The sequence below is a fragment of the Callithrix jacchus genome, chromosome 10 (genome assembly GCF_049354715.1).
Source record: "Callithrix jacchus isolate 240 chromosome 10, calJac240_pri, whole genome shotgun sequence".
NCBI classification, from domain to species: domain Eukaryota; kingdom Metazoa; phylum Chordata; class Mammalia; order Primates; family Cebidae; genus Callithrix; species Callithrix jacchus.
In genome coordinates, this window is record NC_133511.1 from 73,509,244 (window position 1) to 73,525,112 (window position 15,869).

General features: G+C 41.4%; 1 protein-coding gene and 1 long non-coding RNA gene across 3 annotated transcripts in view; both read left to right on the top strand.

Annotated features, from left to right (window-relative positions):
- Window positions 1-15,869, top strand: part of LOC118145810 (uncharacterized) — a 165,278-nt gene that overhangs the window by 5,868 nt on the left and 143,541 nt on the right. The gene's annotated exons all lie outside the window — the stretch shown is intronic.
- Window positions 11,329-13,065, top strand: LOC100388851 (annexin A7-like). 2 transcript variants are annotated; one of them, XM_009007631.5, is made up of 2 exons: window positions 11,329-11,443; window positions 11,615-13,065. In XM_009007631.5, exons 1-2 carry the CDS (start codon window positions 11,356-11,358, stop codon window positions 12,754-12,756), a joined length of 1,230 nt encoding a protein of 409 aa, XP_009005879.4. In that variant the 5' UTR covers window positions 11,329-11,355; the 3' UTR covers window positions 12,757-13,065. The 2 variants fall into 2 exon arrangements, with proteins under 2 accessions (XP_009005879.4, XP_002755023.4); XM_002754977.7 differs by having other exon boundaries at window positions 11,329-13,065.

A 15,869-nucleotide genomic window follows, 5' to 3' on the forward strand; every position in this document is an offset into this window, starting at 1 on the left:
TACATGCACCCTCTGAATCTAAAATAAAAGCCAAAATTTTTTAGTGAATGTTTGCTCTCAAAACAATTTCCAGGCAGTTGTGAATTTTTCATTAAGTGTTTACCTTGAAAATGATTTATTTCCATTTTACCCTCTAGATAAATGACCACTTATTAGATCCTAGCTGTTAAGCCTAAATTGGGGTAGACTGAATAATAGCACCAGATATGCCCACGACCTATGAATGCTACCTTTTATGTCAAAAGGGACTTTGTAGCTGTGCATGATATTATGAAATATATATTTGGTCTTTCTCCCAGTTTCCTGGCATAAAACAACTAAAATCCTTGGAATCTCCCAAGGAATATGAATCTTTTTGTATGATAATGACTTGACTGATGGTTGGGGGCTCCTGAATAGCCTCCCGGTGGGTGCTGATTGCCAAAGGAACCAACCCGATGTTTAGAGGGTGATACGGTTTGGCTCTGTATCCCCACTTAAATCTCATCTTGAATTATGATCCCCATGTGTAGAGGGAGAAAGGGAGGTAGGTGATTGGATCAGGAGAGCAGTTTCCCCATGCTGTTCTCATGATAGTGAGTAAGTTGTCATCAGATCTGATGGTTTCATAGGTGTTTGCAAGTTCCTCCCTCATTCTCTCTCTCCCGCTGCCTTGTGAAGAAGGTGCTTGGTTCCCCTTCACCCTCTGCCATGATTATAAGTTTCCTGAGGCCTCCCCAGCCATGCAAAACTGTGAGTCAATTAAACCTCTTTCCTTTAAAAATTATTCAGTCTCAGGGAAGTTCTTTATAGCAGTGTGAAAATGGACCAATACAGAAGTTTGGAACCTTCAGCATTCCACCCATCAACCTCTGGGGCGGGGAGAGGGACCGAAAGTTTAATTGCTCACCAGTGGTCAATAATTTAATCAATTATCCCTACCTAATAAAGCTTCCTTACATATGTCAAAGGGCTGAGTTCGAGAGCTAGCTTCTGGATAGCTGAGCATGTGGAGGTTCCTAGAGTACAGTGTACCAGGAGAAGGCATGGGAGCTCCATGCCCTGTGGGTAACCCCCCATCTGGGCACCGGGGAAGGAGAGCTAAGCAGATCCCTGGCATAATTAGTACCCAAAGAATATCTTAGTTTATGCTGTTACAACTCAGTTATTTCCTTTATATAATCCTTTTATATAATCATGTATTAGTTTATAGCCAGAACAATTAGTGCCTGAAGAATATCTTACTAGTCAGTTATTTCCCTATATATGTATAATTATATCTTAGTTCATAGTCAGAGGAATGTCTAGAGCAGATACAGTACAGAGCATGATTAAGGAATAAGCAGCTACACATATATAATCATATCTTGCTTATAGTCAGAGGAATGTCTAGAGCAGACATGGTGCAGAGTATGATTTAAGGGAAAATATAGTAATACCAGGACAAGAATTTGTGGCCCAGGCAGTAGTGCCCCTGTCTGAAAAGGCATGTGTTACATGGCATGCCAGCCCAGGCAGCAGCGTTCAGTATCGTAAAGATACCCGCTGTATGGCAGACTTGGAGCAAGAGTCACACCTCCTGAAAGGGAATTGTAGTACCTTGCATCCAGTTCTTGTGGAAAGCTGGCCTCAGGTTGCAAGCCAGCGAGCATCCAAGAGCTTAAAACCCCTCCGATGTAATTGCACCTAGGTGGCTGCATACCTTATCAGCCCTGTTGCTATGTACTGACTCAAAGCATCCTCCTGCAGAAATCACTGGAAGCCGCCAGCAGGTGGCTGTATACTCTGTCAGCTCTTTAGCTACTGTGCTCAAAGCATCTTCCTATAGAATTCCTTAGAAGTTGCCTGCCCCTAGATAAGAGATGTTGCACACTGCACCCCTTGCTGCACACAGCCCACCTCCTTGCCTCGGTGACCTAATGAGGGTGGACTCTTTGCTTATTGCACACGAGATTGTCTTGACCCTATCACTGCTCTTAGATGACCTCACTCACTACCCTGCCCCCTAACCTATACCCAATAAATACAGACACTTTTGGACATTCGGGGCTTCTCCTGTCTCTGCTTATAAGTGGTGTTGCCCCCCCGTGCCCAGCTGTGCTTTCTTTGTCCTTCTGTGTCTTATCTCTATTTCTCAGATCCAGCGCTTCAGCATAGTGATAGGGAACACCCCACAACCCTGTAGGGCTGGACCCTACAATGCCCCTTCCCACATGCCTTGCCCTGCACATCTCTTCCATCTGGCTGTTCATCTGTACCCTTCGGAATATCCTTTATTATAAACTGATCAACATAAGTAGTATGGTTTCCTGAGTTCTATGAGACACTCTAGCAAATTAATCTGAGGAGCCCTCAGAATTGTGGGAACCCTACTTCGTAGCCAGTCAGTCTTCATAGCCAGGCCCAGTCTTGAGACTGGCATCTGAGGTGAGTGGCAGTCTTAGGGACTGCACCCTCAATCTGTGGGCTCTTAGGCTACCTCCAGGTAGATGATGTCAGCAATGAATTGAATTAGAAGACAGCCAGCAGGTGTCTGCTGGAGAACTGCTCATGTGGTATGTGGGGAGAAATTTCCACAAATCTGGGGTCACCGGAGTGTTGATAATTGAGAGACAGAACAGGAAAAAAACACTTTGCTTTTTTTTTTCTGGCTCTCAAACTGTGATTAATTTAAAGATCTTGAGACGGAGACTCTGCTTAATTATTTGGGTGGGCCTGATGGGATCACAAGCGTCTTTATAAGAGAGACTCAGGAGAAAGTCAGAGGAGAAGGCAGTGCCATAGCAGAAGCAGTGAGTGACTGGCATACTGAACTGGAAGATGGAGAAAGGGGCCACATGCCAAGGGATACAGCCACCAGTAGATGCTGAAAGGTGAGAAAATGGATTTTCCCCTCAGAGCCTTTGGAAAGAATCAGCCCTGTCGACGCATTGACTTTAGCCCTGTGAAACTGATTTCATACTTCTTACTTCCAGAACTGTAAGAGAATAGATTTGTGTTGTTTTAAGCCAGTAAATTTGTAGTAATTTGTTACAGCAGTGATAGGAAACTAGTACAATAAATGAATGATTGTTTTTGTCTTATAGGGCTTATTTATTTATACTTGAATTTACTCCATTAAAAAAATCTCCTGAGACTTGGATCAGAAGTCCCCCAAGGGAGGAGACCCCTGCCGATGCTCTTGTTGCTTTGATTGTGGGCCTCTTGTCCAATGTGCCCTCTGCTACCCAGTCACATCCTCAGCTCATTGTTTCTGCCAGAGCATGTAAGCAGCCCACCCACTCCATCTCTTCCTCTTCACCCTGGCGCTGGCCCATCCTTTGTGCATTTTGCTAAAATGTCAACCTGAACAAAGAGGCTCAGCCGACAAGTACAGTTAACTGGGGTGAGCTTCATGGGGGACTACTGATAGGGCACCCAGCCCTCTCAAATACTCAATGCTGACCAATGCAGAATATTTCTTAAATCAGAGTTTTATTAGCATCCCTTTTCAAGAATTTTCAATTAAAGCATATTAATGCTACCTGTTCAGAATTCCCTAAGGAGTACTACAGACAGGCATAAAGCAATGGCAATAATTTGCTTTCTGGAATATCTTCAACCATGACTTATGTAACAGAAACGTGTCTATGAAAAACTTGTGCACTTCTGGCAATGTGGGGCTAACATGGGCGTGATAGGGTGACACTGCATAAAGGCAAGAGTCTTGAGACACCTGGAGTGGTCAGAGTTTGCTAGAAATGGTGTGATTGGGAAGAGTCAACAGAACCACTTGCAGGGTCCTATTCCTGTAGAACCTCCCACACTCAGGGGAATCCTTCCTGAGCAGCTATGTGTGCAGAGCTGTGCTGATGATGCTAGTCAATACTTCACCAACATTTACAGCTGTTGCTTCAACTCTTTACAAACAGCATGTGTTGTGACAGGGGCTGGGTTAAAGCCTGGAGAAGGTATTGCTTGTGAGTTCACAGATTGGGTTGTGGAGACAATCAGGAGTAAGTGAGGCAGTTTCCAGGGGAGAATTCCACCTGCATTCTGGGGCTAGGAGCTTCCGATTTGCAGTAGGAGAAAAGCTGCCTTCCAGGACAGAGAGAAGGAGAAAATGTCCAAGAAAAGAGAAAGGAAGGGAAGCATTCCAGACTCCTACTTAAGCATGGCCAGGACTTTGGTTCTTCACAAATTTGCCCCAGCCTCTGCTTCCTTTTCTTTTATGGGAACAAAAGCAGGAGCTTTTCAGAAAAGAGTTTTGTTTGTGATGACAATTTCTGTTTTAAAAAGCAAAAACAGGTGAAATAGAGCAAAGTGGGTTAAAGTCTCCATTCTGAGGGTTATTCTAAAACCTTCATTTTCATAGAGCTGTATAGTTTTTAAAGCATTACTCACAATGAAGCATCTTTCTGAAATTGTTATAATCAAATTACAGCCAATTTAGTTGGGAGAAAAAAGTCTCAGAAAGATTCTCTGCCTTCTCTAAGATCACGTTGCTCGACAGTAGCAAAGTTGGGATACAAGCCCACATTCCTAAATACAGCGTAGTATTCTTCCCCTACACCACAGCAACTGTGGGCCAGCAAAAGCACAAAAAACACTTTTCTTTTAATGCCATGCAAATTTAAATTTCTGACTTTTAATTGAAAGAAGCTCCCTATTTTCAGCTGGCAAAACTGAGGCCTGGAAATGTTAGGTGATGATTTTGGAGGAAGGGCTATGACTGGGTCATTGGTATTGAGGTGTCAGCTTTGCAGCCTGCAGTTTGATTAAGAGCCAGTGGAAGAAAATTGAGAAAGTATAGAGATGTAGAAAACATACATTTGTTCTCTGCATTTTCCCCAGTTACCACCTGACTAAATGCTCCTTTTGTGTCCTAGCTCTCTTTTCCTCTCAATGCTCAAGAACACTGCCCAGCAGTTCTTTTCTTTGTCCCTTATGATCAGTTCCTTCTCTCCATTTGATAATTCCTATTAATTACAGGCATATGTGCTGTAATTTCTGCCATGTTTTAAATGACAAAATACCTTCTCTTGACTTCCCTATCCCCATCTACCACATTTCTACGTTCCTAGTTATGAGAAGATTCCTTGAAAGAATTGTCTATACGTGCTATCTCTAATTTTTCCCATCACATTCTCTCTAAAGTCTACTCCAAAAAAGCTTTCACTCTCACCACTCCTTTGAAACCAACTTTGTTGCAATCACCAATATCCTCACATTGCTAAATTTAATGTAATGGTCAATTATCAGTCAATTCTGCTCATTTCCAACCCCTGGAAATGTTGTAGTGTCCCAGAGCTCAAATCTCAAACAGCTCCTTTGGTGATCTTGTCCTGCATCCTGGGTTTAAATATCAACAATATAGTGATAGTTTTGATAGCCAGGCTGGGTCAGTCCTCTGAACTCCACATTCATGTATCCAGCTGCCCACTTGACATAGCAGAATCAATACTAACTCCTGGTCTCCACCATCCCTTGCCCCGACCCCAAATTCTGATACCTTGGTCTGTATCATACTTCCAGTTGCTCAGGCCAAAACGCCTAGGGTCATGACATCCCTCTTTCATACCTCACATCCAATATATCAGGGAATCCTGTTGGTTTTTTCTTGAAAATATGTCCAGAATCTGACTTACCACATCCACTGCTAGCATGCAGATCTCAATATCTTACCTTGATTATTTCAGTAGTCTTCTAACTGATCTCTCTGCTTCCACCCTTTCTCTCTCCTGTAGCCTAATTTCAATACAATAGCAAGAGTGATCTTGTTGAAATGATTTTAGGTCCTGTTACTCCATTTGATGACATTCCATTCCACTTAGAGTAAAAGCCAATGTTTTTACCTTAGCCCATAAGATCCAACACAAGCTGCCCTCCCCCCTACCTTCTCTGATATCCCTATGCTCATGCCTCTCCAGACATAACTAACCTCCTGGTTGGTTTTTGTACATATCAGGCATGCTCCCACGTCAGGCTTTTGCACTTGCCTCTCGTTCCTTGTGCCTGGAATTCTCTAACCCCTATTATCTACCTAGCCTTTGCCTTCAACTCCTTCAGGTCTTTTCTCAGATGTCTCTTTATCAGTTCTTCTCTGACCATACTTTTTTTTTTTTTACAATTGCAATACGCTGTTCACCAGCATTTACTATCCTCTATTCCTGCTTTATTTTTCTCAGTATCATTTATTACCAACTCAGTATCATTTATTACCAAATATATATATTACCTATATATATTTACTAATTGACTATCAAAAAAGTTTGTCAGCAGAAGTTAGGAGGAGTGGAGGTATGTATCTCATGCCACATGCATTCCATTGGCTGGAAAGGAATAGCCCTTCTCACACATTCACACAATAGACTTTGTGTTTGTATAGCTTCTTGTTGAGTCAGGAACTCATTTCTTGTGAGCCTTATCCCTGTGAGCATCTTGACACAGTTGAGTTTCTGGGCCAACAGAGCTGAGGACCTGGACCCTGAAGGGCACCTTGGACACTCTGCCTGGGAAGCCAGCCGCATGTCCTGAAACATTATATACATATATATATATGTATATATACGTGTATATATATGTAAAATAACAAGATCAGTCTTGCTATTGGATTGAAATATATATATTTAGCTCTTAAATCCAGCTTCAATAAGGTGTATAAGAACATATTTCTCTTTTGTTCTTTTTTGTCTTGTCCCTAGGATCTTTTTTTTTTTAATTGTATTTGGGCTCTGGGGTACATGTGCACATCCTGCATCCTGCAGGATTGTTGTATAGGTACATACATGCCATGGTGGTTTGCTGTCTCCATCCCCCCTTCACTCCTGTCGCCTACATCAGGCATTTCTCCCGGTGTTATCCCTCCCCATCCTCCCCACCCTCCCCTGCAGTCTCCCGCGCCCCTCCAACCCCCCCAACTAGCCATGTGAGTGTTGTCCCCTTCCCTGGGCCCAAGTGTTCTTGTTGTTCATCACTTACCTATGAGTGAAAACATACCATGTTGGTTTTCTGTTCTTGTGTCAGTTTGCTGAGAGTGATGGTTTCTAGGTTCATCCATGTCTCTACAAAGGACACAAACTCATCATTTTTTATGGCTGCATAGTATTCCATGGTGTATATGTGCCACATTTTCTTTGTCCAGTCTATCATCGATAGGCATTTGGGTTGGTTCCAGGTCTTTGCTATCAAAAACAGCACCACAATGAACATACATGTGCATGTGTCTTTATGATAGAATGATTTATAATCCTTTTGGTATATACTCAGTAATGGGATTGCTGGGTCAAATGGAATTTCTATTTCTAGGTCCTTGAGGAATTGCCACACTGTCTTCCACAATGGTTGAAGTAATTTACACTTCTACCAACAGTGTAAAAATGTTCCTTTTTCTCCATATCCTCTCCAGCATTTGTTGTCTCCAGATTTTTTAATGATCGCCATTCTAACTGTCATGAGATGGTATCTCAGTGTGGTTTTGATTTGCATTTCTCTAATGACCAATGATGATAAGCATTTTTTCATAGGTTTGTTGGCTGGATATTTGTCTTCTTTTGAAAAGTGTCTGTTCATATCCTTCGCCCACTTTTGAATGAGTTTGTTTTTTTCTTGTAAATCTGCTTCAGTTCTTTGTAGATTCTGGATATTAGCCCTTTGTCTGATGGGTAGATTGTGAAATTTTTTTTCCTTTCTGTTGGTTGCCTGTTCACTCTAATAATTGTTTCTTTTGCTGTGCAGAAGCTCTTAAGTTTAATTAGGTCCCATTTGTCTATTTTGGCTCTTGTTGCCATTGCTTTTGGTGTTTTAGTCATTAAGTCCTTGCCTGTGCCTATGTCCTGAATGGGGTTTCCTAGGTTTTCTTCTAGGATTTTTATGGTGTTAGTTCTTATGTTTAAATCTTTAATCCATCTGGAGTTAATTTTTGTATAACTTATAAGGAAGGGGTCCAGTTTCGGCTTCCTGCATATGGCTAGCCAGTTTTCCCACCACCATTTATTAAACAGGGCATCCTTTCCCCATTGCTTGTTTTAGTCTGGTTAGTCAAAGATCAGATAGTTGTAGATGTGTAGCATTGCTTCCGAGGCCTCTGTTCTGTTTCATTGGTCTATATCTCTATTCTGGTACTAGTACCTTGCTGTTTTGGTTACTGTAGCCTTGTAGTTTAGTTTGAAGTCAGATAACATGATGCCTCCAGCTTTGTTCTTTTTGCTTGGGGTTGTCTTGGCTATGCGGGTTCTCTTTTGTTTCTATATTAAGTTTAAAGTATTTTTTTCCAGTTCTGTGAAGAAGGTCAATGGTAGTTTGATGGGGATACCATTCAACCTATAAATTACTTTGGGCAGAATCACTATTTTCACAATATTGCTTACTAACCATGAGCATGGAATGTTTTTCCATCTGTTTGTCTCCTCTCCTATTTCCTTGATCAGTGGTTTGTAATTTTCCTTGAAGACATCTTTTACATCCTTTATTGGTTGTATTCCTAGGTATTTTATTCTCTTTGTAGCAATTGTAAGTGGGCACTCGCTCATGATTTAGCTCTATGTTTGTCTGTTATTGGTGTATAGGAATGCTTGTGATTTCTGCACATTGATTTTCTATCCTGAGACTTTGCCAAAGCTGCTTATCAGCTTAAGGAGGTTTTGGGCTGAGACAATAGGGCTTCTAAATATACAGTCATGTCATCTGCAAATAGAGACAGTTTGACTTCTTCTTTTCCTAATTGAATGCCTTTTATTTCTTTTTCTTGACTGATTGCTCTGGCTAGAACTTCCAATACTATATTGAATAGGAGTGGTGAGACAGGGTATCCTCTCTAATGCCAGTTTTTAAAGGGGATCCTTCTAATTTTTGCCCATTCAGTATGATACTGGCCACGGGTTTGTTGTAAATAGCTTTTGTTATTTTGAGATACATTCCATCGATACCTAGTTTATTGAGAGTTTTTAGCATAAAGTGCTGTTGAATTTTGTCGAAGGCCTTCTCTGCATCTATTGAAATAATCATGTGGGGTTTTTTTTTTGTTCTGTTTATGTGGTGAATTACGTTTATAGATTTGTGTATGTTGAACCAGCCTTGCATCCCTGGGATGAACGCTACTTGATCGTGGTGGATAACCTTTTTGATGTGCTGTTGGATTCGGTTTGCCAGTATTTTATTGAAGATTTTTACATCAATGTTCATCATGGATATTGGCCTGTAGTTTTCTTTTTCAGTTGTGTCTCTGCCAGATTTTGGTATCAGGATGATGTTGGTCTCATAGAAAGAGTTAGGGAGGAATCCCTCTTTTTGTATTGTTTGGAATAGTTTCAACAGGAATGATACCAGCTCCTCTTTGTATGTCTGGTAGAATTCATCTGTGAACCCATCTAGACCTGGATGTTTTTTGGTCTATAGACTATTAATTGCTGCCTCAACTTCAGATGTTGTTATGTCTATTCAAGGTTTCAACTTCTTCTTGACTAGTCTTGGGAGTGTGCAAGTGTCCAGGAATTTATCCATTTCTTCCAGATTTACTGGTTTATGTGCATTGAGTTGTTTGTAGTAATCTCTGATGGTAGTTTGTATTTCCGAGGAATCAGTGGTGATCTCCCCTTTATCGTTTTTTATTGTGTCTCATCGATTCTTCTCTCTCTCTTTTTTTTTTTTTTTTTTTGTCTAGCTAGCGTCTATTTTGTTGATCTTTTCAAAAAACCTGCTCCTGGATTTATTGATTTTTGAAGGTTTTTTTTATGTCTCTATCTCCGTCCCTTCTGCTCTGATCTTAGTTATTTATTGTCTTCTGCTTGCTTTTGAGTTTTCTTAATCTTGCTCCTCTAGCTCTTTCAATATTGATGATAGGGCTTCAATTTTAGATCTTTTCTTGTTTCTCATGTGGGCATTTATTGCTATAAATTTCCCTTTATACACTGTTTTAAATGTGTCCAATAGGATCTGCTATGTTGTGTCTTCATTCTCATTGGTTTCAAAGAACATTTTTATTTCTGCCTTCATTTCATTGTTTATCCATTCATCATTTAGGAGCAAGTTGTTCAGTTTCCATGTGATTGTGTGGTTTTGAGTGCTTTTCTTAATCCTGAGTTCTAATTTGATTGTGCTATGGTCTAAGAGACTGTTTGTTATGATTTTCATTCTTTTGCATTTGCTGAGGAGTGATTTACTTCTTATTATGTGGTCAATTTTGGAGTAAGTGCGATGTGGTGCTGAGAAGAATGTGTATTCTGCGGATTTGGGGTGGAGTGTCCTGTAGATGTCTATTAGGTCCACTTGGTCCAAATCTGCATTCAAGTCCTGGATAGCCTTGTTGACTTTCTGTCTTGTTGATCTGTCCAATATTGTCAGTGGAGTGTTAAAGTCTCCCACTATTATTGTGCAGGAGTCTAAGTCTCTTTGTAGGTCTTTAAGAACTTGCTTTATGTATCTGGGTGCTCCTACATTGGGTGCATAAATATTTTGGATAGTTAGCTCTTCTTGTTGCATTGATCCTTTTACCATTATATAATACCCTTCTTTGTCTCTTTTGATCTTTGTTGGTTTAAAGTCCATTTTATCAGAGACTAGGATTGCTACCCCTGGTTTTTTTTTCTTTCCATTTGCTTTGTAAATCTTCTTCCATCCCTTTATTTTGAGTCTGTGTGAGTCTTTGCATGTGAGATGGGTCTCCTGAATACAGCACACCAATGGGTCTTGACTTTTTATCCAGTTTGCCAGTCTGTGTCTTTTGATTGGGACACTTAGGTCATTTACATTCAATATTAATATTGTTATGTTTGAATTAGATCCTTCCATTTTGTTACTGGCTAGTTGGTTTGCCAGTTAATTGATGTGGCTCCTTCATTGTGTCATTATTCTTTACCATTTGGTATATTTTTGCAGTGGCTGGTACTGGTTGTTCCTTTCCCTGTTTAGTACTTCCTTCAGTAACTCTTGTAAGGCAGGCCTGGTGGTGATTAAATCTCTGAGCAATTGCTTGTTCATAGAGGATTTTATTTCTCCTTCTCTTATGTAGCTTAGTTTGGCTGCATATGAAATTCTGGGTTGAAAGTTCTTTTCTTTTTTTTTTTTTTAATTTTTTATTGGATTTTAGGTTTTGGGGTACATGAGCAGAGCATGCAAGACAGTTGCATAGGAACACACATGGCAGTGTGCTTTTCTTTCCTTCTCCCCTTCACCCACACTTGGCATTTCTCCCCAGGCTCTCCCTCCCCACCTCCCCCTTCCACTGGCCCTCCCCTTTTCCCCCCAATAGACCCCAGTGTTTAGTACTCCCCTTTCTGTGTCCATGTGTTCTCATTTTTCATCACCCGCCTATGAGTGAGAATATGCGGTGTTTCATTTTCTGTTAAAGTTCTTTTCTTTAAGGATGTTGAGGGCTGTGACGCTGCTGCTGGGGTCAGAATGTCATACCCAGGCTATCCCCCAACAGGCTACCCACCTTTCCCTGGATATCCTCCTGCAGGTCAGGAGTCATCTTTTCCCCCTTCTGGTCAGTATCCTTATCCTAGTGGCTTTCCTCCAATGGGGGGAGGTGCCTACCCACAAGTACCAAGTGGTGGCTATCCAGGAGCTGGAGGCTACCCTGCACCTGGAGGTTATCCAGCCCCTGGAGGCTATCCTGGTGCCCCACAGCCAGGGGGAGCTCCATCCTATCCGGGAGTTCCTCCAGGCCATGGATTTGGAGTCCCACCAAGTGGAGCAGGCTTTTCTGGCTATCCACAGCCACCCTCACAATCTTATGGAGGTGGTCCGGCACAGGTCCCACTACCTGGTGGCTTTCCTGGAGGACAGATGCCTTCTCAGTATCCTGGAGGACAGCCTACTTACCCTAGTCAGCCTGCCGCAGTGACTCAGGGCGCTCAAGGAACTATCCGACCAGTTGCCGACTTCGATGCTATGAGAGATGCAGAAATTCTCCGTAAGGCAATGAAGGGTTTTGGGACAGACGAACAGGCGATTGTGAATGTGGTGGCCAACCGTTCCAATGATAAGAGGCAAAAAATTAAAGCAGCATTTAAGACCTCGAATGGCAAGGATTTAATCAAAGATCTCAAATCAGAGTTAAGTGGAAATATGGAAGAACTGATCCTGGCCCTATTCATGCCTCCTACGTATTACGATGCCTGGAGCTTACGGAAAGCAGTGCAGGGAGCAGGAACTCAGGAACGTGTATTGATTGAAATTTTGTGCACGAGAACAAATCAGGAAATCCGAGAAATTGTCAGATGTTATCAGTCAGAATTTGGACGAGACCTTGAAAAGGACATTAGGTCAGATACATCAGGACATTTTGAACGCTTACTTGTGTCCACGTGCCAGGGAAATCGTGATGAAAACCAGAGTGTAAACCACCAAATGGCTCAGGAAGATGCTCAGCGTCTCTATCAAGCTGGTGAGGGGAGACTAGGGACTGATGAATCTTGCTTTAACATGATCCTTGCCACGAGAAGCTTTCCTCAGCTAAGAGCTACCATGGAGGCTTATTCCAGGATGGCTAATCGAGATTTGTTAAGCAGTGTGAGCCGTGAGTTTTCCAGATATGTGGAAAGTGGTTTGAAGACCATCTGGCAGTGTGCCCTGAACCGCCCTGCCTTCTTTGCTGAGAGGCTCTACTATGCTATGAAAGGTGCTGGTACAGATGACTCCACCCTGGTCAGGATTGTGGTCACTCGAAGTGAGATTGATCTTGTACAAATAAAACAAATGTTCGCTCAGATGTATCAGAAGACCCTGGGCACAATGATTGCAGGTGACACGAGTGGAGATTACCAAAGACTTCTTCTGGCTATTGTGGGCCAGTAGGAGGGATTTTTTTTTTTTTTAATGAATGAAGCTATTCATAGCTTATCCTTCAGAGCAATGACCTGCATGCAGCAATATCAACCATCAGCTAACCAAAAGAGCTTTCTATCAAGGACCATATCAGGGTAATGTGCTTGGTTTGCACATGTTGTTATTGCCTTAATTCTAATGTTATTTTGTTCTCTATATATAATCTGTGTAAAGCCATATCACAATGATACAGTAATATTGCAATGTTTGTAAAGCTTCATTCTTACTAGTTTCATTCTAATCAAGATGTCAAATTGAATAAAAAATCACAGCAATCTCTAATTCTGTGTAATTATACTGAATAATTTTTTTGGTTGCTGAAAGCTCTGCCTTCCAGAATCCCTCTAGGTCTACTTGATAGAGTGGGTAGTATGTCATAACTGTGTACTTTAAAAAAAACTCATAGGTGGGTGATGAAAAATGAGAACACATGGCCACAGAAAGGGGAGTACTAAACACTGGGGTCTATTGGGGGGAAAAGGGGAGGGCCAGTGGGAGGGGGAGGTGGGGAGGGATAGCCTCGGGAGAAATGCCAAATGTGGGTGAAGGGGAGAAGAAAAGCAAAGCACACTGCCATGTGTGTACCTACGCAACTGTCTTGCATGCTCTGCTCATGTACCCCAAAACCTATAATCCAATAAAAAATTAAAAAAAAAAAAATTCATCCCTTTACATCTAGAAGAATAATTTGCATCTTATTTTGCATAAATTTGTTCTATATTCACAAACACTTTTCACATAGAAAACAGATTAGTATTACTGTAGTACCTTTTAAGAAAGGGTCGTATGTTTATATGCTTAAAATAAATAGCCTACTTTTTTTCCAGTTGTTTTCTTTTTTTAAATTGAGTTATGACAAATAAAAAACTGCATATAAAAAAAAAAGGATGTTGAATATTGACCCCCACTCTCTTCTAGCTTGCAGGGTTGCTGCTGAGAGAGCTGCTGTGAGTCTGATGGGCTTCCCTTTGTTGGTGACTTGACCTTTCTCTCTGGCTGCCCTTAGGACTTTTTCCTTCATTTCAACCCTGGTGAATCTGACAATCATGTGGCTTGGGGTTGCTCTTCTTGAAGAATATCTTTGTGGTGTTCTCTGTATTTCCTGGATTTGAATGTTGGCCTGCCTTGCTAGGTTGGGAAAGTTCTCGTGGATAATATCCTGAAGAGTGTTTTCCAACTTGGATTCATTCTCTCCACCTGCCTCGGCCTCCCAAAGTTCTGGGATTACAGGTATGAGCCACTGCGCCCAGCCCAAGGACCTTTCTTTATGAAAGTGAAATCTACCTCCAGGGAGCCTCTTTCTCACCTCCTATTCACTCTTCATCTTTAACAATAAGACCGTGGAATACTGACCCACTGAGGTTACCTGCAACATCCCAATGGCCAAATTCAAAGGCCTCTTTCCCACTGTTATGTTACTAGATTCTGTCCAGCATTTTTCATTATTGACACCTCTCTCTCCTATCTTTGCTTGGGCTGCTATAACAAATATACCATTGACTGGGTAGTTTAAACAACAAATTTATTTTACAAAGTTCTGGAGACTGCCAAGTCCAAGATCAAGGTATTGTACCCTCTGGTGGCCAAGATCCAGTGTCTGGTGAAGGCCTTCTTCCTGGTTAGCAGATGTCTGTCTTCTTGTTTTATCCTCACATAGGGGAGAGCAGAAAGAGAGAAAGCAAACTCTCATGCATCTCTTCTTATAAGGGTACTAATCCCATTCATGAGGGCTACACCCTCAGAACCTAATTATCTCCCCAAGGACTCACTCCAAATATCATCACATTGGAGATTAAGCTTCAACACATGAATTTGGTGGGGGCACAAACATTCAGTTCATGGCAAAAGCTAATCTCTCTCTCCACAGCTCCCATGTTCTGTCCTGGTTCTCTTCCTCCCCTTATGCTTGGCTCCTTTAAGACTCTTTGATTCTCCTCTCTTCCCTTTTTCCTTTTTCCTCTAAAAATAGCCTTTTTTCAGGTTGCAACTCACCTTTATCTGCTCCCTCCCAGACCACCCCATCCCAGGCTTGATTCTTAATTCCTGTACATCTGCAGTTGAATATCCCACAGGTAAATTGACAGGTACACACTGAATTCATCTTCAATCTCTCCTCCTCAAATGTGCTATTGCTATGATATTCTCTTTTTTGGTCTTTGAAAATTTTGTGCTTGCTTTAGGCAGATAACGATGGCTTTGCTGAATGTACCCTCTGGTGGCCAAGAGAAGGAATCACTGCAGCCACATTTTACAAAAATTTTTCCACCCGGGGCATCTATGCATCATGAGGTCATTGTCAAAGAAGCTGGAACAAAAAGATCCCAACTGCTTTCATCCCTTCTCATGAAAAGGAATTTTTATTCTCCACACTCTCTATTTTTCTGTGTCCTATGTGTCAGAAAATTTATAAAAATAAAAATATAAAAGGCTTGACTTTTCTTCTTATAAAGCATCAAAACGGCAAACTATAAAAGTTTCCTCACCTCCTCTGCCTGCTCTCCTCACCAATGTATTTTCCACATGGAACAAGATGTCACTCATATATGCCAGTGGATGTCATGAACAAATAAGGGACAGGGAAAGCCCAGAACTTCTCAATGCTCATTGGCACTAGAACATAGTGGTAAACTTACTATTTTTCAGAGGTGGGATCTTGTGAATGAGGCCACAATTTGGCACAGAAAGTAGTCATTGCCACTTAATTACTCACTTGAGATGGGAACTTTTATTCTGGTGACTGGAAATATTCCACTGTTGCTTTGAGCAAAAGGGACAATGACTACATCCCATAAAGCTTCATGTAATGGCTTTTTTATTTAAGTTTGGTTAAATGACAATCCACAGTTATTAAATCAAACACTAATCTAATTATTACTGTAAAGAAAATTTGCAGAAGTAATTAAAGTTCCTGATCAGTTGACTCTAGGTAAAGAAGATCATCTTGAATTATCTGGGTGAACCTGACTTGATTAGTTCAAAGGCCCTAAAAGCAGAGGTGAGGCTTCCCCAAAAGAGATAAGACATTTCTGCCTGTGAAGAACAACTTCAGCCCCTTTTGTGCAATTCCAGTGTTTCTATGATTT

What these genes read in the sequence shown, in the direction of transcription:
- LOC100388851 (XM_002754977.7), top strand. Translation starts at nt 11,356, where the DNA reads ATGTCATACCCAGGCTATCCCCCAACAGGCTACCCACCTTTCCCTGGA.